This window comes from Penicillium manginii (genome assembly GCF_028828005.1).
Source record: "Penicillium manginii strain IBT 31320 chromosome Unknown utg000009l:1.0-3297300.0:1.0-3298630.0, whole genome shotgun sequence".
NCBI classification, from domain to species: Eukaryota; Fungi; Ascomycota; class Eurotiomycetes; order Eurotiales; family Aspergillaceae; genus Penicillium; species Penicillium manginii.
This window is the reverse complement of record NW_026643110.1, coordinates 1,615,374-1,637,307: the sequence shown is the minus strand read 5'-3', so window position 1 is coordinate 1,637,307 and position 21,934 is coordinate 1,615,374. Positions and strand designations below refer to the sequence as shown.

General features: G+C 50.8%; 5 protein-coding genes across 5 annotated transcripts; 1 reads left to right on the top strand and 4 right to left on the bottom strand.

Moving 5' to 3' along the window:
• Positions 1 to 217: 217 nt before the first annotated feature.
• Positions 218 to 2,457, bottom strand: flbA (developmental regulator FlbA; the record flags this gene model as incomplete). Its single annotated transcript, XM_057109019.1, has 4 exons — positions 218 to 361; positions 432 to 619; positions 678 to 1,806; positions 1,882 to 2,457. The coding sequence occupies 4 exons, from the start codon at positions 2,455 to 2,457 to the stop codon at positions 218 to 220; spliced, it is 2,037 nt and encodes a 678-aa protein (XP_056954120.1).
• A 12,008-nt stretch (positions 2,458 to 14,465) lies between these two features.
• N7533_012368 (origin recognition complex subunit 4) lies at positions 14,466 to 16,668 on the bottom strand (the record flags this gene model as incomplete). Its single annotated transcript, XM_057109018.1, has 2 exons — positions 14,466 to 15,092; positions 15,178 to 16,668. The coding sequence occupies 2 exons, from the start codon at positions 16,666 to 16,668 to the stop codon at positions 14,466 to 14,468; spliced, it is 2,118 nt and encodes a 705-aa protein (XP_056954119.1).
• Positions 16,669 to 17,595: 927 nt separating this feature from the next.
• Positions 17,596 to 18,202, top strand: N7533_012367 (PaaI family thioesterase; the record flags this gene model as incomplete). The annotated part of the gene is made up of 2 exons (XM_057109017.1): positions 17,596 to 17,694; positions 17,789 to 18,202. 2 exons carry the CDS (start codon positions 17,596 to 17,598, stop codon positions 18,200 to 18,202), a joined length of 513 nt encoding a protein of 170 aa, XP_056954118.1.
• A 362-nt stretch (positions 18,203 to 18,564) lies between these two features.
• On the bottom strand, positions 18,565 to 20,407 carry N7533_012366 (secretory pathway gdp dissociation inhibitor; the record flags this gene model as incomplete). Its single annotated transcript, XM_057109016.1, has 7 exons — positions 18,565 to 18,656; positions 18,734 to 18,991; positions 19,042 to 19,593; positions 19,663 to 20,008; positions 20,064 to 20,091; positions 20,155 to 20,302; positions 20,362 to 20,407. 7 exons carry the CDS (start codon positions 20,405 to 20,407, stop codon positions 18,565 to 18,567), a joined length of 1,470 nt encoding a protein of 489 aa, XP_056954117.1.
• Positions 20,408 to 20,944: 537 nt separating this feature from the next.
• Positions 20,945 to 21,912, bottom strand: mrpl4 (mitochondrial 54S ribosomal protein uL29m; the record flags this gene model as incomplete). Its single annotated transcript, XM_057109015.1, has 3 exons — positions 20,945 to 21,133; positions 21,307 to 21,473; positions 21,549 to 21,912. 3 exons carry the CDS (start codon positions 21,910 to 21,912, stop codon positions 20,945 to 20,947), a joined length of 720 nt encoding a protein of 239 aa, XP_056954116.1.
• Positions 21,913 to 21,934: the final 22 nt, after the last annotated feature.

Sequence of the window (21,934 nt, the reverse complement as noted above, 5' to 3'; positions counted from 1 at the left end):
CGGGTGTGATTACCGCGTTGCAGTCACACAGGTATCGGGAGCGGATAGGACTCGATTGGCCCATATCGCATCCGCGAAACTCTGATCTGAGACCGCAGAAGCGTTGAAGCTTGGCTGTTTAAAAGATGGCAGGGGTGTTGAATGGGTTCGAATCACGACGAAGCCGGTCTCTGTTTGCTGTGTTGCAAGTAACGTCGACACTGGCTCGCGGTGATTGTCATGAGCGTGCAGAGCGGCTCATGCTGCGTTCCGGACCGCCGGGTGTCGGTGAGTATGAGCGCGACCCGCCGAAAATGTCCACATCGTGTTCTTGGAGGACCACCGAGTACTTGGGATCACGGAGGAATTTGGGAACGGAGTCCTGGGAATCAAAGTTAGCATGCAACAACGGAATATTGGAATTGGAATTGAAGGTTCCAGAATGGACATACACTAGACATCAGCTTGAAGACAGAGGTCTGGGCAAGCTCGAACAAGTGCACCACCTCCTGCAGACTCTTGAACATCGACTCGTCGTCACCCACGGCCTTGGTCATACGGCTGGCGAGACTGTTGCGCAGGGCGTGGTCGATGTTCAATTCACAGGGGGACCCGGGAGCTAAGAACGCGTTGTACAGACCTGTTACATGTTAGAAACCATTGACTAGAAAGAGGAGGCGCTAAAGGAAATAACGTACCATAAGCGGCTGCCAGCGTTTCCCGAACAGAGTCCACCTTGGTGAAGGCACCGGCCTTCTCGGACTTGTGATAGCTGGCAGTGAACTCAGACACGTCGAGGTAAAATGATAAGTTCTCTTCGCACAGAGAGTAGCGCAAGAATTCGCGGAAAAGGAGACGGAGAGCGGGATCTCCCAGGATATGTGTCAAACGAGCGTTGTTGGAATCGCGGGGCATGCCACGGTTGTCGTAGGAAGTGGTGGTGGTGTTCTGGGACTTTTCACGGGCAATCCATCCACAGACGCGCTGGCCTCGCTCGGTGATGCAGTAGATGGCGTATTTTGACGGTTGGAAGACGACATCGGAGTCGGGGAAGGACTTGTCATCCTGAATCATCGTGATAAGGCCGTACTTGAGGAACAATTCTGCGATCAAACAAGTCTCCCGGCGCTCAATTGTCGTTGAGCAATCCATCAACCAGTCGACGGCACCCTTTCCGGTGAAAGTGTTGCTGTAAAGCTTGCCATCCTGCAACTTGCGCTCCCGAGCCATCTTCACACCCACAATGCCGTTCGAATAATCACTCAATGAGTCGGAGTCTGATGTGGAAATGCTGCTCTTGATGTTAGGACCATCTTGGCCAGCGAAACGGCGGAAGATGACTTCGACGGTGGCTCTGTCGTGTGACAGCTTATCGCTCTCGGTGTCGCGCTCCAGGTTCACCAATTGCATCGTGTTGCGGGGCGACTCCAACACATCCATCACGTGACGAGCGGTGATACCGTTCCGTTGACAAAAGCGCTGCAGAATGTTGATTCCCTTGGGGGTAAGTTGGAAAAGGGCGCCCTTGAGAGGGAAAATTGGCAAGGCCTTGCCATCAACCGATTCAATGAAACGCGCGTCCACAAAGCGCTGGCAGACGGAACGAGCCATTTCTTTGGCCATGGAGAAAGTGGTGGTAGTGGTAGTGGTGACAATGCGCGAGGGATCTTTGGGGTCGGGCATGCGGTTCGATTGGGAGAACTTCAGAGATCCCAAATTGTTGATCGCTTCTTCCGAAGTAAAGGTGTGGTCGTATCTCGTGAAGCGGACCCGGTGGGAGTCCAACTTCAAACTCACCATTAAGGTGGAGAAGAGGTCCATGAAATCCTATAGAAAAACCAGTGTAAGCATCCAATTGCCATATTTCCTCCACAATTGTCAATCCTATTCTTTCCAACCTACCTTGGTGAATGGTCTGTCATCCTCGGTCATACGCAATAGGCGGGACGAAGTCTGATGCATTTTGGGAGGAGGCGCGGCTGGCGCAAAGCCCGGATGCACAGGACGAACTTCGAGAGGGGGAGTCGGAACGCGCTGTAGAGTCAGGCGTCTTTTATGAATGGTTTGAGGTTCCGGGGAACCAGATCGCGAAAGGCCCGACAATTGATCGTAGGTGTCTTCGTCGGAGAATGGCGGGGTCAAGGGGGTAGTGCTCGCGGGTCGAATCTGTTTCGCGAGACTGCTGTTGGAAGCGGAAGACCGTAAAGTGTTGGTTCCTATAGTCGGTGTTCCGATGGTGGAGAGACTGGCAAAGGCGCTGGAAGTTCGTTGTGCTATAGCGGCAAACGAGCGGCGGTTGCGACGAGATATAGAACCGACGACTGACCCCGAGAAGGTAGAAGGCGGATTTGAAGAAGTTGGAGCTGGATTGGTCGCTGGGGGGTCGGCGAATGGTGAGATAGTGCGTGAGTAGGATTGAGGAGGAAGGGAAGGAAGAGATTCTTCTCGGTAGTGGTTCACGGAGGGTAGGGTTGGCATTGAATGGTTTTGCTGCCTTTTGGGTGAACCAGACTTCGGGAAGAGTGTGAAAAGTGGGTAAGTCAATCAAGCCCTGATGATACCAAATGATCTGTACATCAAAAGGGGAAGATTGTAATAAAAAAAAAAGGGAATAAAATAAAATAAAAAAATAAAAATAAAAAACCCAAAAATTAGGGTGTGGAACTCCCTTTACTCCGTACAGTCGGGAGAGAGAAAGAGGAGGGGAGGTGGGAGGGGCGTGTGGAATGGGTTTGTATGAAGGGGGTGGTTGGGAAATTGTGAAATATACACTATAAGTTTCCAATTTTTTTTTCTCTTTCTCCCTTTCTCAAATAATAAGAAGGAATGGAAAACAAAAAAAGAGGGGAGGGGGAAGGGCTTGAAACGAGCCAAGGGGGAAGTCAAGACAAGGGCAAGCCGAAAAATAATAATAATAATGAATAAAAAATGGGAAATAAAATAAAATAAAAGGGAAAAAAAAAGAAAAAGAAGAAAAAAGAAAATCCATTGTGATATGCCCCTCAAGCCCCCTTGTGAAGAATTACAGCCATTCGGCCTGTCATCCATGACCCACAGCCCACGCGTGAGCTCGGCCGGAAAGAGTTTGGTGTGCTGCATCGTCGCAACGTGGGCCAAGGGAAGGGATTGCCTCATGGTGAAGATCGGTGGGTTCCTTTCGTACGCCGTATTACTAGTACTAGTACTAGTACACAGCGGTATTCTTACTTTACTTGGCTGAGAGTATGTGCTCGTACAATTAGCATCATGCTAGTAGTCTCTTCTACTCATTATTCATTATTCTATCACCTAGCAGTTACAGTATGTAAGAGTGTAGGTGAATCCCACATGGCTTGGCATGTGGCATACCTCCGATCATGCCAACCCAATCCGGTTGGGGCAATGATCTTCTCAACCCTAGGGGAAGAGAGGGGGAGAATAATATATTAATCATACATTAATTGTTCAATAATTACCAGATGGTTTCCAGGGAGGCTCCTGTGGAGGCTCCTGTGGAGGCTCCTGCTTATCGGGCGATAATTCCAAATACCCTTCTCCCTAAAGGCTAGTGGAACACGGAGATCATCAACCTTTAGGAACCCTCCACTTGAACCAACAACCTTGGAAGAAAAAAGAAAGCATGGTACATACTAGTAGTAGTCCTCTGTACGGAATACATACTGTATAGTACTGTAGTACGCATCCACAGTCAATGATTTCACGACTCAACTGTGGTTGACCCAGGGAAACACGCGAGGCCGAACAGATCCGCCGATCCTACCGGTATACAATACGGAATACAGTATTGTACAATACTGTATATACGTACAGATGATCACCAAGACGGGAAACCCCCTCTCCGCAAACTCTCAGGCTTGGCTTGAAGGGGCTGAACTTAACTGGATGTAGTAAGTGCCCCCTATCATATCACTGGCAGAAAACAAGGTGATCCGAATCTTCAGGGCTTCTCATCTATCATTGGATACTCTTCCGACCAACTTGCTCCACCTACTCCGGACTCTGCCTCTTTCTTTCCCCTCCCCTCCACTCATGCTCCTCCACTTCCACCTCGTCTTTCGGCCCTAGACCCTGATCGGGAAATAGTGCCTCTTGTCCAGCAGTGAAAGCTTCGAGCCCACGTGGGAAATCCGGCCCTCTCCCACACTCTTCTCCGTCTCCGACACCCGTTTGATACATACCAAGAACTTTATCGGGGAGAAGGTGGTGGCAAAGGGGTGTTTTATCCAAGGTTCCCTTCGATCCGATCTCCTGACTTATCGGAGTCGAGCCTAGCCTACCTTTGAATCTGATTCTTGTATCCTCCGATTATTTTCCGTGATGATTCACACGGTAAGTGAACCTGTCTCGAAACTGCCGGCTGGTCGCGCTTGATCCCGTGCTGATGAGGCGTCACATGTTTCACGGCGGGTGCAACAAAACTCAGCGCGGACACAGTGGACAACGGACAACGGACAACGGAAGACGCTTTCGCAGACAACTCCGATCAGAGAGGCTCCACTTGTTCTTTGTCCCCAGTTTAGTTCTAGTTCAAGTTCGAGCCACCAGTGTTTCGGGCTCGAAACCAGATTGTGGCCCCTCCCCGCGTGGCTGAGCCCAAAATGCCCACATCCTTTCACGCTTCCACCGCTTTTCCACGACTTTTCCAGGCGTCTTCGCCATGGCCCATGTGGTGGACCACGTGGACACACGTGGAGTCCTGTTGGAGCTTAGCGCCTGTGCGCCTGAGGCCTTTCGCTTCTTTCTGCCCGGCGCGGCCTGGTGTTGTCCCTCTGCCTTGCTTTCTAGCTTTTTTTTTTTGGGTTCTTGGGTCCCTAGTCCATTTAGCCTGCTATCCTAGTCAATGGTTCGTGTCTGGACAAGCCGTTTGTTTCATTGCCCCAACCGTTTTGGGCCCTTTCGGATAGCTACTTGGGCTGCTGGCTAGCGTTAGCGTCAGGGGCAGCTCGGCAGTCTTCTTTGTTTGCGCAGTCTCGCGTAAGTACTGGCGTTCAGTGACTTGCGCTTGCATTTGCAGCAAAAGGAATCGATGCACCGGCGCACAGACACTAGGCGACCTAAGAACTAACCTGTCTAATTTCCCCCAGACTCAGATCATTCTAAAGGATACGAGGGGGGCATGGGCTCCGACCAATGACTGGTCCGCCGATCGCTAACCCCGGTCACTCCGGAAGACCTAGTATACAGACTACTGAACTGCCTCTTTCTTTTTTCTTGGATAAATTCAAAAAAAAGGGTTCTTATCAGCTGTCAGTCTTCGGAACCGCCGCCCCCCTTACCTATTGCGGAGTAAAATTAGGCGTCCTGTCGTTCGAGAGCCTCATCGTCTCTTCCAGGCACCGCCGCCAGATATGGATATGATTATGACAGGATGGCGCGATTCATTGCGGGCTCCTGTCCTTTCCGTACCGCCCCTCGCGCACTTCTTGGGGCCTGAACCCCAACACGTCAGATACTCCACACTAACCGACTCAACTGTCCCCATTATACGGATCAATTAAACACGATGCCTTTGGTTTCGAGAAGAAAGACCTGTCAGACACGTCACCCAAATGATTGCAGAGGCTGTGCCCAGCTCACCAGCCAACCAAACCCAGGTAGAGCCATCACGCGAACGTGTGCCCTAACAAGCCCATCCGCCAGAAGCCGAGCCGATCAAGGATTGGACGGATAAAGCGCGCTTGGACAAACGCTGCCTTCAGCTCCAGCTCCGCGGGGAGGGGAAGAGAAATGAGGGACACAGACATATTACACTTTTCAAAGGGGGCCAATCCTGGAGGATGCGAGACTCCTACTGTAGATAGAATCTTCCATGCAGATCGGGGCGTTTTGGATGCATCACTGCCGCCCTCTTCGTACTCGCGACCTGACAGGGTGTACATATAGTACTATGTATCGATGGCTCGATCTCAGAGGGCCTGCCACGTGGAAACGATGCGGACCGATCGCAAGGCTTGCAGACACGAAAGTCAAGCACTGTTTCCGAAAGGGGAATTGATACGTAGTTTCGCACCTCAGCCTGGGTTCGGGTTCGTTGGGGGCCGATTGGAAGGGGGCCAACGCCAACGCCATCGCCAACGCCAACGTCTACAGCTCAGCCCTGTCATGGCGGGCGGGACAAAAGCAGCCTCAATTGACGGAGAGTTGTGTAAATCGGCCCCCAAATTCCGAGACACGCCCAGCCCAGCATATCGCGCTGTCATATCTCAAACCTAAACCCCGAAACATTGCCGAAGGATCCCGTACACGAGCCACCACCAAGGAAAACAAAGAAAGGGCTGAATGGTAGCCTAACTAGTAATAGCCAGGGGGGAGAATCCATGGAGCGATCGTGCCATGGTTGGGCAATGAGACTATAGAAACCTTGGCATTCAATAATACCACAACCACAGCCACTACGGAGTTCCTCGTAAAATACAACAGTAGAAGCACCACTACTGTAAGAGAGAAGTGGAGGAAGGAAAGATTAGCGTCAAAATGGTATGCAGCAAGAAAGAAAATAAAAAATGACCGATATCGCTTCCGCCCGACTCGCCGTTATCACGGCCAATCTAACCATTTACCTCTGGCAGAAGTGGGCTATCAATGCCAGTGGAAAATGGGAAAAAAATTGAGGACCCCCCCCGCTAGGTCTATTCAGGATAATTCTCCATGGACGGGAGTTGCGGTCAGATAGTTCAACGGCACCAGGTCCAAAGTCAAAGGCCCAGTGATCCTCAGGACCGCCGATCGTTCGTCTGGAGATTTTGATTAATCTCTTGGCATTGTAACTGCTCTGACTAAGAGGCATTCCTACATAATCCACTATGACAATAGAAAGGTATGGATACTCCGCTCCGTACTGTGTACGTGGTGTACAAATCGGTACTGTGTATTGTATGATATACCGTAACGGGACCCTCTTTTCCGTATCGTACGTATCCAACATCCCTGACCGCCACGCGACGAGGATTCATGCAGGTCACCACCGCCTGCGACCCGAGTGGTTCAGGGGTCTGGGGACTCATGAGTGACAGGTAGGGCCGAAACAAAAGAGACGGTAAAAAAAAAAACCATGACAATAGCTTGCATTCTAGAGCTAGCATGGCTTATGGCTTGAAGGCGATAATTAATAATCATAAAACTAGAACACATTTTCCCTGTACGGAGTACGCAGGACGCAGTACCGTACTTACCAAGGCACCAACTTGAACTAGTTTATCTGGTATCCTTCGATGCCTGGGGGATCTGCGACTGGAATTTGAATTGTCTTAAACCCTCGTCCATTATACTCTGGATAACTGGGGAAATCGGTAACCTTGTTCTTGACTCCGTGTCAACCATACAAACATACGCAGTACTAGTTCTCCTACCCAGGGATGCTGGGCGAATTGGCTCCAGCTCAGCGTCGCACAGGAAACCCCATCCCGACCAGTCACCGCTTGATTCTCCCTTGCCTCCAGGTAGGAGGTCGCAGCGCAGATTCCATCTTATGGCCATCATGCAATCTAGACACGACAAAAAAACAGCCGCACCCGCGCCCGCGCCCGCGCCCTCGCGGGAATGTGGCTTCGTAAAATTGTGGGTTTGGGACCCGCGTCATGACTTCCTCGGATAGATAGTTCTATTCGGAGGATTTTACCTGCAACCGGTATGGAGTCAAGCTCCGAGTCTGACTTGGCCTTGTGGCAACTATCGACGGCCGAGGCCGGGCCGGAAATCCTCTCTCGGCATTTGCTTGTTGGCTGAATCATGGCTTGGCTGGTGGATTTCTATTTTGGATCTTGGGGCAGCTCGGATATGGAATTCCTTAGATTGTCTATCAGCGAAGCAGATAGAGTGATTTGTTTCTGTTTCCATCCGCGCGTGAGATAAAGCTCCTCTCCACCATACACTCTCGGTCTTGCGAACGAATGTATTCGGTCAAAAGGACTTCCGTGGCATGAGTTTGAGTCTATGCAAAACAGCATGCATGTACTCGGTATGTACCCAGGTCGATCAAGTTTCTCGCAGCGCGAAGTGGGGACCTTTTCCACGTGGGAAAACTGGGGGCCGGCCTTGCATCGCCTCGACTGACTCGTGAAAAGGCAGATCCGAATAGCCCCAAACTCTCTCATCGCGAGGAGAGTTTTGAGCTAAGGGGGGACTAGTCCGTTTTCGGTCTTCAAGGAGCCCTTTGCGTTTAGTATCCTCGGCCATGTGGCTTGCACGCTTGGGTTAGCGTACATAGTTATCTTTTCCTGCTGTATCTGGATCTGAGTCAGACCAACGCCAGTTCCATAGTCACGATTGGGCACGCATGGCTAGGCTATAGTGTAGAAGTTTTCTTATCGTTTTTCCAATGGCTAGACCCATGTAGACCTCTAAATATCTTGGACACTATTTCCGATAGTCGCGATGAGTTTTACGAGGGAGTGGTTTATTCATCTTCACCCCTTTTCTTCGTAGATGTGGTAGCTGAATGATCAAGCTCACGGTCCTCCCCCTGAAACCAACCAGGGATTCGAGAAAAGCCCAAGGACCTAAGGATTTTGGAGACATGGTACGAAGAACGGAGTACGGATTATCGATCGGACTTCCTTAAAATTCGGGGAGGGGGAGCTGTAGACCGTGTGTATTCGGCTTGAATGACCGAAGTTCCTTGGAGGCTCCGGCCAAAGGGAGGGAGGGGACTTTCTAACATACTACGGAGTACTAACAGTAGACGAGAGATATACCCTAGGGCAGAGTGGGATGTACTCTACTCCATCCTAGTATACACCCTCGCTAGTTACCGTATGGTAATATTCGTATTGCGTAACTCCATACGCAGATCGGTGTCGGGACGATCCGCAGGTAATCCCAAAACGGTAAGTAACAAAGCATGCCATGGTACAAGACCAGGAAGAAATCGATCCACCATACTCGATGCGGCCAAAGTCTGCGAGAGATAGATCACGTCATTGACTCTTCATCATCATTCTTTGTGTATGATGGAACACGAATCCGCATTTGATCAAACTCTGGTAATATTTTCTCTGATCTCCGAACCATTCAGACATGAATCTTGAAAAGCCACTTGCAACATCAACAAAAGTCTCCTGAATCAGACTCTGTGGCTGCTTTGATACGGCGAAATCCGCGTGGCGAGATTTCCACGCTAGAAACCTTCCAGAAGCATTTTCGAACACGCTAAGAAGGGCCCGTCGGATCCACCGAAATTTGTCCGTTTTTTTTTCGGGCGCATTTGGGCGAGCTGAAACAATCGCTTTCGGAAATCAAAGAAAGGTACGCTATTTACGCACTGACACTCAAAACCACAAAAAAGAAACAAGGCAGGAATAGAAAATTTTGGCTTTGGTTCCTGAATCTGATTTTTGGGACCGCACAATCAAGCTTGGCTTGGCGGCAACAGCCTTACAATCCCGAGGTACATCTACGTATATCGCTTATATCTTACTTCGTAGATTGGCACAATCTGTCATCGGGGAATTTTTTTTCTTAAATGGAGCCCTCTGTATGGCGCATCTGTACTAAGCTACGGAGTACATACTTTTAGGACCCTGCGCCCGAAAAATTAGACACGGCGAAATTATCCGACCCTTCGGAGCCGAGGTGAACGCTATGCGACCGGGGCTTTAAATTCTACCTTTGCTGTATTCGGTTCCAGTGTATGATTCAATAGCTATATACTATCAAAATATGTACCAGAGTTTCTCACCGTCTCTACGGAATACGGAGTACAGGAACAGGAAATCTCCTCAATTACCTTTTCCTTCTCCACTAATCCTGATCCTGACACGGCAGAGGACCACACGGGAAGACCAAATCCACGTGGCAGATGATCTACAAAAAACATGGCAGACACCTTTTTTTCCGCGTACTCCGTACAGGGCAGAACGACCCAGAAAAAGCTTCCGCAACTAGCGGTGCCCGTTGATGATCGTGATTTCTCCATCACTTGCATTGCGGTGGATCTATCACCCATGTGGCCTGAAAGTATGTCTGAAGGTTGTCGGGAACACCCCAACCATTAGGTCATTTTAATCTCCTTTTACGTTACAGTGCATGAGGCGTGTTTTCCCCCCCCCCCATGTATGTATGTCAACTTGCTATGTACAGCTCCTGCAGAATCAGCTTTGTTCATTGGGTCATCTAGTTGACTCGGTGTTTCGTCGCTGCAGTGTTGATGCAGGTCAATTGCCCTAATCGAGCTTAGTCCATTGGCCCTGGTTGGGGGCCAGAACCCAACGACCTCGCTTCGTCGGCTATGTATAATCTTGGAACGAAATGTAGACGATATCCCCAATGATAGGGAAATACCGTTGCCAATTTGGGTTACGCGCGTCTGTTGAGATGGAGCCATACTCGCTGAATAGTGTTCTACCACGTCTCGTCTAAGGACTATACGGTCTATCAATATATTTGTTTACCCCGCGACCGTGGACATGCACTTTATATACCGGACACATGCTCTTCTCTTCTGTCTCCAATTCCTAAACAAGGATGCAGATTGTTGACGCCATTTAATATGTCTGTCTTGGCGCCTCCGACCACGAAGCAACAGCTACTATCAGAATGGCATGCTGATGAAACAATCACCTTGTCAACTAGCCGCAAGCACCTATGACATGGCTGTTTCAAGCATGGGTCTTAATGGGTCTTAATGACGCCGGACCGGCCTTAGTGGTCCCCTGTCAACTTATCCTACTCTAGTACATTCTGCATGACCGGGATGATGTTGATCGTCGCCGCGAAACCAAATCAGGATAAGCAATTTGGGAATTAGCTTTTGATTCGCCAGCCAATCTCAATATCTCCTTTCATCAGACCAGCAGAGTCATAGTCAGATGTAATCTCAGATTGTCGGTAGTTAGCTGCTAGCACAGCTCCGATTCCACGGCCCGTAACTCCGAATTGCCCATGGAGCTCTTCCAGCCAACATGCCACATTCCTCCGCTTGCCGTCCCCTTCATATTGTGTTGTTTTTGCATATGCGGGGAAACAGACAACTCGCCAGTAAGGTCCATGGTCTCTCGGCGGGATAGCAATGCGACAATTATTCCCTCAGTGTCCCCCACGGAAGATCCGTGAACACAACTTCCCGGCTTGGAGTTGGCATGCAAATCTGCTCTACTGTACCCCGTACGCACGGAGTGTACATAGCTCATAGAGAAACCAAGCTTAACCGAAAACGAAAGTCTTCATCTGCAACATTGAAAGCGGGGTTGTCATTTCGGTAGCCTGCGACGACGCCGGTGGCCGCCGTCCGGGTTCTGCAGCAAGAAACAGCACTAACTAACCCAACGCGTTTTGCCGTTTTGCCAGTCTTCTTCACTACTGTATGTATGTCCGCGTGCGTCTTTTTTTTGGTTGATTCTCCGGCTACATTGCATGACACTACGTCTTGTTTTGGAGCTTGTCCTAAACGATTGAACCCGCGATCCCTTCACCCGGTCCTCTTATCGCCGCGGACACACATACACACACCGCACAAGCCCCATCACCACATCACCACAACACGGCTGCACTATGCCGATCATTCGAGGGTATGTGCTGCCCGAATCCCGGGCTTGCGAAGACCAGGGCCCATAATGGGATCATCAATGTCGCACACGTATAGGTTTCTGTGTTTAGTCTGCACGATGGGTGGATTCTTGCCTCCGCGCCGACTGCACCTATGTAATGTACACTACACCACTCCTTTCTCATTTTTGCCTCCCCCCCCGCTCTTCTCTGCATGGCTCTGCCCAAATGCAATTCCAACCATTGCCTCTCGGGCCTCTAATTATGGTCCGGTCTATTTCCAAAGGGCTAGACTTGACACGCGGAGAGCGGTTGTTTTCACGGGCTGCTGCAGCTCGCACGCCTTGTCTATGCTTGTACACTGATACAGGGAGGGGCGTTCCCATTTCGTTTCTCTCTCTCTCTCTCTTTTCGGCACCTTTAGCTCACTTTTCGGTGTCTATTTTCGACCGACGCCCGGGATTCTGGCGTCGGGAACCAGAATATGGGATCTGCAGGCTGTAACCTTGGCCGCTGCACTGACTGGATGGATTTGCAACGGCTTGTTCAGCTACATCCGAGAAACCCCCCCCTGTGTGGATTTTACGGGACGCGGAGCGGACATTTATTACATATGTACAAGGTCCTGCATGATTTTATGCCCTCGCTCGAGTGTGTGCCGATGTGTGGGTATGAAGAACCTTGAAAGAGAAACCGCCATGCGAGTCCTGCAGAACTGTGGAGTCGTGCTTTGGCGGGAAATGGACTAAAAGTACTAAATCTAACCCGTCAAGTCCTGGTGTCCTCCGACCCTCCCAGCAGCAGTTGCAGTTAGTACCGTGGACACGCACACAAAAACGCAAACTTTCATAAACATAAGTCGCCCCACAAGATTCGCACGCGAGGATGCAGCCTTTGAGTTTTGCACGATAGGTAAACCAAACGAGATAGGATACTCTTCAAGGTTGCAGATCCCCGCGCTGGTATCCTTCGACCAATTACCAAATGGAGGCTGAGGAGAGACAGAGATAGATGGGTGGATGCCGGCCAAGAATGGAAACGGCTCATCTGAGTTCTAAAGTCATACAAGACTGATTTCTCGGGAGATGGAGTAGCCGTGGTGTAGTCTCTAGGTAAGGAAAGGGCGCCAGCCAGCCAGCACAGTACATCGAAACTCCTCCCGCAGATTGGGAGGGTACATATACCAGCGTCGGTGCCAGTGTACAGTACATACATGGTACCCCAGTTCTCGGTGTCCTGCATGCAGCGTAATATGCTCATTCCATTCCAAGGTTCCGGCCCTGTAAAGATGGAGTCCATCGTGATCGCCCTGCAAGCCCCCAAAACTCACTCCCCGTTCAGGCTAAAGATTTGAGTTAGTAAAAGTAATGAACTGGATAACGTGCATGCCAGCAAAACACACATGTATGTGACCTGTCATCTCGGTTTTGGGTTTCTTCTTTTCTTTTTTCGGACACATGGCATATGTATGCACATGGAAGTGGATGGACAGCAACATTTGCCGGGTGTCCCAGCACAGCCAATATCTAGCCACGCTTATTGCTTTCTGTGCGGTCGAGACAGGGCAAGGGACACGAATGAGCAGGGTGGAGCAAGCATCTTTACTAGTAGTTTACAGTCTGTAGAGAACTTTTGCCTTCCCGTGGGGTTTGCGCCATCTTACATGACCATCTTCCCGGTCATGCATGGAACGTGCAGTAACGCTTCTCGGTCCCGGTCGCTCGGCAGTTGATTTTCTGGTGAGTATCTTGCAACTGGGGTTTACCTGGTATTGGATTCTTGTCTCTGGGGTTATTTTTCAAAGTTGTGTGTCTGGGGTTCTTGCCGAGGGAATTAGTAAATCACTCCAGGTTCAATACTATGCTGGATCTATTTCCCGCAGTGTCTCATACTCCAGGGCCGTCTAATCGAACAACCAACTTGAACAGCCCAGTACAAACCTGAAGAACACCATGTGAAGCCAAGCCTCTAATCATGCAGATGAACAGATGGTTGGGTATTCGCCACAACAACATAGTATTACCATCCACCTACCTAGCTTGGAAATGTATTATGTACCTACTAGTAGGCAGTATGCAACCACATAAACTTCTCACATCTAGGCAGAAGAGCGAAGAATAGTAAAAAACATCCATCTACACGGGCCTGGACCTCTGCTCTCCTCAAGTTGGCTTTCAGTGGCAACAGGTAGCTCACAGAACGCGGCAAGGTGCATAAACCAAGGCAAGGGCGAGCCCGAATAATTGAATTCGCCAGTGTGATTCCCGGGTTCAAAGTTCATGACTCCCACAGTGAATGGATGAACACCAGCACTACCAATGAGAAAAGTGTCCAGCCCAAGAGACAAAACCAACGGTTGGAGATCGCGTGTCCGAACGCTCGAGGTCGTAGCAAAGATCTGCGGTACAGTAGCAGATGACTCGATCTAAGTTTGGGAAGGTCTCGAGCGGTTCTCGGATCTATACCCTAAACGAGGCGCAGGGCGGAAGGGAACATGGCACGGCGTCTCTGATAGGTTCCCGCGCTTTTGTGATATATCATTGCTGGATTGACCTATTAGGTAAAACGGGCTGGGATCACTTCTTGGTGATGCTCGTGTTCGGTACTTGGCTGGGGAGAGGGGCAATTGCCGTTGTGCTGGTCTGGATTATTGCGTGATGCCAGTGGGGGTTGGTGGTGGTAACTATAGTGTTTTGGATATTGTTTCAAGTATATGGTTTGGACTGATTTATCACGATGAGGAAATGAAGCCTTACTAGTAGTTCATTTCTAGGCCTGGCATAGATAGCATCTCGAGAAGTCAATGCTTTTACTAGTACAAGTATTGACCATAGTACCTAGGTAGTACCGAGTACCTATGACTACCGGGAATGCCTGGCTGACGTCGAGTTCCAAACTTGAAACTATGAAAGTACACCACTCTCAAGTTCAAAGGACGTTTATGATATATCACTTCTATTGAGACTGGCATGAAAGACATGCAGTTAAAACAATGAACCAAGTCCTCAACCATCCCGCCACCATTGTCCTAGCGAGCCGCCAGAACCAGCCATATCAATAACCTCCTCATAACTAATCTCAACCCGAAACATCTGACCATCAGCAGTTCCATTCCCAGAACCAACAGGAGTAACAAGACCCCAAGTAACCAATTTCTCCCACGCCTCTCTCGAAACATCTCTCCCCCAGACCCGGCCAGCCGTAGCCGCCGCGCCAGATACAGAGGCAGATGTCTTAGCGGAAGTGAGCAGTCGCACATACTCCGCATAAGCTGCCGGGAACGAGAGCGCAAGTGGGGACAGGCTCTGCGCTTGCATGCCTTCGTTTCCGGGGTCGAAGAGAGCCGCCAGGCGGGTGGCGGCCACTAGCAGGGCTAGTGGAAGGGATGAGGAGCTTGATGAGGCGGATACGGATGTTGAGAATGGGAGTGGAGCTGGGTCAGGGCAGGAGAGGGATTGGGAGCTGAAGTGCTTTGGGGCTGGGATTTGGATGGACGGTTCGTCAACACCGTGGGTGCTGAGGTGGAGATTGGTGATGGGGAGTAGTGCACTGGTGAGGAACTCCTTCACGGATTTGGTTTGGTTGTATATCCTCTTCAGGTGGAATTGGAAATCTTTGTCCTCCCACAATTCCTGTGAATCTGAATTAGTCCGGGCGATTGAGTAGAGAGGGTTGTTAGCCGCGAATCTTGTCCATACCTTTAAATATTCTTTCCACCCCCCCAAGCAGTGTTTGCCAGCGATTGCTATCTAGAACAGTGTTCTGAGAGCTAAGAAGGTCTGTGATCTGCTGCACCTCGTCCTCGTCTAGATCTAGGCTCGCTTTGCAGATGTCCGAAAAAATATCATAGGTTCTCGGGAGCGGAACGTAGACATATCGATGACTGAACCGACTCTTGACTCTCTTCTCCAGCATCTCGGTGACATCAACCTTGGTGGTCAATCCAATGACTGCGATAGGCGCCTTTCGTGCCTGGGCAATATCGAACAGGTTATATAGCAAAGTCTGTCGGGGATGCGTGACGAACAGATCAAACTCGTCCAGCAATATGACAATCGATTTCGCCGCCGTCACCGCGTTCCCATTCCCTGCAGCGCCAAACAACTCGTCCGGATGAGACAGGAGAGCCAATAGAGTTGCCATAGTGTCGGCATGGGAGCTCACTTTAGCAGTATCGTCCTCGGTGTTGGTCTCACGGCCAAGTTGACGCCACATCTCACGAACAGCAAGGCGGTCATCAGTGTGAAAGAAACCATTCAAACGAACGACATGGAAGTCCTTGCTATGTTCCTTCGCAAGCGAAGAAATGATCGTTTCGATCATGGCTGTTTTCCCACACCCACGCGAGCCGAGAAGAAGCATCGAGTTTCCCTCGCCAACTGTCACTGTTTGTTCGATCAGGTGGTTGGCTTTGTTATACTCGGCTTCTAGACCCTGGAGAGGAATCTGTCGCTTGCCGGAGAGTTTCTCCAAAACGGCCGTAGAAAGAGCACGAATCTCATCGTGGTAGCCGTCCTTGCAGAGATTTTGCATCTTCTCGACATACTCGGGAAGAGGCTCCTCCTCGACTACCTCGGCGAATTCTTGCACCTCCGGCTGGTTTTGGAGGCCCTGCTGGAGTTGCATGGCGACAAGATCATCCAGTCCATCGTGATATTCCGGCGACGCGGATCTCTCCTGTTCCTCATTGTCTGCGCCGCGCTGTGTCCTTCCTCGAGCAGTACTCCGTCGAGACCTGGTCCTAGAAACCGAAGCCGTGGGTTTCGGCGACTCCATCTCAACGTCAAGATCAGAGTCGTTCTCGTCCGCCGGCGACTTCTGTCTGGACTTCTGCGCACTCTTCGTCGCTCGGGTACTTCGTGGTGTAGCAGCTGCCCTGCGAGTCGAAGATGGGGTCGGGGCATCGCCTTCGTACTTTGCAGGAGTTTTGCGCTGGCGACCACTTGTGCGTGTGCCTCTCGAGGGGGTTTCTGGTTGTTGTGCACTGCCATCCTCTAACCCGGCCGGTACCTTTTTGTTTCCGCCACGAGTAGATCGACGTCGTGAGGCCGATTGTCGGGGTCCGCGGTAATCTTCGTCTTCTTCAGAGTCGTCAACAGCCGCAGGGGATGAGTATGCAGCGTCGCTTTCCATTGCGATATCTCCGTCGCCATCTTCGGGGGGTTCTTCGGAGACTCTTCTCCGCTTCGACGCTCGGGGATCTTTCATGTTGGGCGTTGCGCTTGGTGTTCTGGTAGATGGGCGGGTTGGAGGAATTGGAGGATTGGGAGATAGAAGTGATTCGCTATTGTTGACTTCCTCCCGAGTTCTGTGCGATTGCAGGGGCAGTTGAGATCAAGAGTGAAATAGTTCTGGTCAAACAATGCCGAGCCCAGGAGTTTATTCGCAGAAGCGCATTGGCGAACTTCGACGGGAAGGGGTCGAGATCGAAATCAGCGATGATATAGGGTGGTTATATTATCTGGGTGATCAATCCGAAGTCGATTCGTCTGGGTTGCTAGGGACAATGGCTGGGGGTTGCGGAGTTTGTCGACCTACAGGGAGTGTTGATGGTTCGGCAAGCGCCCTTTCTCGGAGATGCGCGCCTGAGGCAACCAACGCGTGACGCGCAGTTGTGACTGAGACAGACTCCTTGCGCATCTTGAGTAGGAGATAAAGTCGATAAAATAGAGATATGAGCCAGGGCAACTATAAAGGACCGATATCAGGAACCAGAGTGTCCGACAAGTTGGAATTTCTTCGTATGTCGGCAATGTCTGCTCACATACCCCGTCAGTACTTCGTCGGTATTCCGTAGTCTCCTCCCACCACAATTACCGACAAGATGCCGCAAGACAAGACTGATATGATAGCGTTGGACTGCAGGGAAATCCCGGAATAAGACCGGTTTGACTCGGTCAGTTTGACCTATGCTCGGGCTATCTTTGTCGACCAACGCAGCTTACTACTAGTAATATTGAAATATTCCAGTGTTCAGCCGAGGTCCAACTTGTCCGAGCTGACCTTGTGGGGAACTGCCGCGATTTCAAGTTGGTTTCCTCATAGACTCCTTAGATAGAACACTTGTTCATTCCACTTCTCCAGGTGTTTACATTCTCTTCTAACCTCTTTACATAACAAATACACAAATACACCATGTCAGAAGCCGGAATCCAACGCCCAGCGCGCCAGCTGGACGAATTCGAAGAGCTTGTCTTCGAGTATACAAGTCGCATGGGCCTGGGCAATGAAGAGGTCAGTCCCGAGCGAGTCCAAAGTCGCATCTAGCCTAGCTAGCCTTCACAGAAAACCAGCTACTGCCAATGAACCCAGCTAACATTCCTTCTAGCACTGGGACGTCGACGGCCGCGACTGCAACCTCCGCTTCGAGTCCGCAACCCGCGGCCCACCGGCAAAGGTCTCCTTCCTCCTCAACATCACCCCAGCCCTCAGCAACTACATGGGGAACCTGCACGGCGGATGCGCCGCAACTCTCATCGACGTGCTCTCAACGACAATCCTCCTGGGCGTCTCCCAGCCCGGCAAGTTCTCCCTCGGCGGCGTGAGTCGCAACCTCAAGCTCACTTATCTCCGTCCTGTGCCGGAGGGTATCGAGGCGCGCATCGTTTGTGAAATTATTCACGTCGGGAAAAGATTGGCTCTGCTGCGGGCTGAGATTCAAAGGGCTGAGACGGGGGATGTTTGCGTTGTTGGTGAACATGAGAAGGCCAATACCGATCCTGAAGTGAATCAACGCATTTAGGCTAGACCCTGGAAATGGCACGGCTTCGGGAGGGGAGCCTTGGAGTACTGGTCGATAGACTATATACACTGGCGATTTTTCTGTTCTGTTTGATATCATTTCTAGTACTACTACTTCTAGCGTTCACGAACCTTACTTCAAGCTGAGCAATATTACTATACTACCTAGGTATGTTTGAATGTTGACCGATAGACTTGAAAAAGACAGGTATATTGCGCTTGCTACATCCCGACACGATCAGATGGATTCGGTGTCCAGGGCGGAAAACAGAACAGATACAATAGAGCGATGAACATGTCCAACAGAAGTATAATCAGCTCGGAATCTAAGCAGCGATAGATATTCAACATGCAACTAATCCTCTACTCCTCCTGGACCAGCTTCTGGTCCTCGCGGAGTCCCTCAACCACCAGCTCCTCGCCAGCGGCACGCTTGTACATATCCCGCACGTCCTCTGGTGTAACAGTTAGCAATTGATTACGCTGGAGGTCAAAGAAGCTTGCTTCGTTTTCTTGAAACAAGAAAACTTACCGGTTGTGGTCTCGAAGTGGGATGTGGAGTCGTAGCTCTTGGAGATGAAGATGTTGTCCTTCGCGCCATCATCCAGAGGCTCGTAGAGAGGAATGGCGGGGCCCATGAACTTCTCCTCGATAGCACCGAGGCGCTCGAAACCGGGCTCGAGCTCAAGGTGGTGGTTAGCATCGTTCTCAGCAATGGTCGAGACAATAGCAATGTAGTAACCCTTGGGGCAGACGTTGTGAGCGGAAGAGACCATGGCGATGTAGATATCTAAAGCTGTTAGTTGTGGTTCTGACCCATCGTCGCTGGCTGGAACTAACCGTGCTTGCGTCCAACCTGGGACTGAGGAATGATCAGCTGCAGAGAGTCACTGCCGTCGGTCTTGTCGATGGGGTGCTTCAGAATGCAGATGGCCTTCAGCAGGTATCCGCTGACGGCAACCTTGCCGGGGAAGTAGGAAGGATCGGCGATAATCTTCTTGGTCTTGGTCTCGAACTTCATAGCGGTCGATTGGTCATCACGGTCCTTCATGGTGGCCTTGATGCCGGCAACCTTGCCACCTTCGTACAGCACCTCGTCGATGTCGGTGTTCAGCATGTAAGTACCACCGTAGATAGCGGACAGACGGGCAAAGCCCTGGGGCAGTTCACCGAGACCGTAGAGAGGGTAGATGTAAGGCGACTTTCCGTAACGAGCCATAGAGTTGACATAAAGGCGGATGCGGTTGATGGTCTCGACGGCCGCACCGGGCTTGTTAATGTACTCGTCTGAGGGGAAGAGGGCCATGGAGTGGCCAACAAAGTCACGGGTGTTGTCCTCGAGGCTGAACTTGTCATAAACCTCCTTCATAGTGCAAGCGTGGATGTTCAGACCTGTCCATACAATTAGCAAACCTTCGCCGCCATATCGTTGAGCATAAATTGCTTCGATCAATCACGCACCCTGGTGAGAAGCGGAGTCATCCTCCTTGAACTCGCCAACCCACTCGAGGAACTTCTTAGCACGGCGCTTCTCGAAAAGACCCATGAGAGAAGAGCGAAGGGCCTCGCCGGCATCTGAGGGCACCTTGGCCACGGTCGCCTTGGGTCCCTTGCCCTGCTGGACATAACTGCCAGCAATTTGCTTGAACTCCAGGTATCTTGTGACGTCGGTGGAAACCAGAATGTTGGTCAACTCGCCATTCGCCATCAACAGCTTCGGGACCAGATCGATGTTCCAGTCGTTGACTCTTCCGTACTTCTTCCAGGGCTCCTCGCCGGGGGCGACGTTGCCATACTTCTTGAACAGCTGCAGGGGGAGATTAGCAGGGGTCTTGCTTTTCTCGGGGATTCGAACAGCGTACAGTCTCGATGTTGACAGAGGCGGACTCTCTAGAGCCACTGTTAGCTGCGTAGAACTCGGGTGGCGTGAATAGGGAGCTTGGCTCCACCTACCCTCCGTAGTGGTCATTGCGGTCGATGTGAAGGACTTTGTTGCCCTTAACGCTCAGAACACTAGATAGGGAGTGGTTAGAAACGCATTCGGCAATAAGAGGGAGTTTGAGGGAAGCTTCGTACCCAGACAGCACACACTCAGTCAGGCCTAAGATGAAGATGTCAGTCGAGGGGGCGTTGCGGTGGAATGGCGGGGTAGCAACAAACCAGTGCCGAGCACCACCACGTCGTACTCGGGGGCGATCTCATCCATTATGAATGTAGAAAGAGAATAAAACAAGACAAGCTTGAGATGGGATAATGGGGGTATGCCTAGGGGGGCAAAAAGTGGGAAGGAGAAAGAAAGTTGGGCCTGGTCCTATCTTGTCCCCGCGGATCAACGAAGCGGTAAGAAAGAGGAGACTAAACTATTTGACGGGCCCGCCACTAGTGACTTGCCTCCTGGTCAAGCTCGCCGTAAATTCGGACCCTTATGCGCTTTGGGATGCGCTTTGTTTATTTTTATCACCATTACCCCTGATTCTATATGCAGTATGGAGTACAAAGTACTTACTTACTCCATACCCCATCTCCGTACACATTTGGGCATAGACATGCATATACTACTCCACCACATGGATGGTCAAGGTCAAGCCACCCCTTAGAAAGACAGGCAATTGCAACTTTTGTTCCAAAATGGTCATTGATATTTTACATGGGTACGACAATGTGAACAAAACCAACAAAACGATAATATGCTACAATGTTCGGGTTCAAAATTGAACCCTTAATGGCAATGATTGCCACTCAATCATGCCTTGGTATCCTTGGCATCCTCCTTGGTGACCTCTGGGGTCTGTTCAGGGACTTCCTCTTCCATCATATCTCCGTAATCCTGGCCCTCCGGGCGGACTCCTTGATCATACAGGCGTGTGGCCTCCTCCCAGGCGTACCAGCGCTCACGCAGAACGTGCTTGATGCTCTTTTGGGTGACGACGACCTAGAAAAAGATAGCTGTCAGTATATGTTTTCGACAATAGCTTTAAACAGGACAAAGGATCTTGTGATGGATGGATAGCCCGTAGGCTGGAGAATGGGGAGTGGGTTGTTGCCATAGGCACTTCCGAATAGAAATGTAGCTGCCAATACAGGCAAGTTTGGGGGTTAACTTACAGCTCGGTCACGCGCTTGAGCCTCGTGGTCACCGTAACCTGGCTTCAATCGCTCTCGCTCGTAGTCGGAGGTGGAAATGCGATTGCGCTCTTTGGCACAAACCCACCACAGCTTGTGCAAATCGTCCCAGCTCTTCTCGCGCAGTTCTTGGATAGCCCAAGGGCGGCCTAGTACAACAATTATCAGCATTCAACATTACTGATCAAGACCAATTGCTACGATTCAGTATGCAATGCACTCACCAAAGTCCATATCAAATTCTGGAACACTCAATGCCTCGCGTGATGGAGGGAAGAATGCCCAGAGTCCATGCTCAGGAGTGCTGCGCTTTTGTATATTCGCAGGCGAAACAGGTTGAGGCAGAGGGTATTTCGAAGCGCTCAGCTTAAATCTGGGACCAGTCCGGTGGATGGCTGACACGCCACGGGTTCGGTTCATGTCGCGTCCACCACGAGCGGCGGCGACGGGAGTCGTGGAGAAATTCGAGGATTGCACGTTGTTTCGCATCGTCGAGAAGTGGAGGGAAGGGGCGAGATAGGCAGGAGGTAGATCCGAAAGGGCCATGCCCCCATGGCGAGCTAAACGGGAGACGACCGAGCGTTGCATTGTGATTGAATGTCAATGTCAA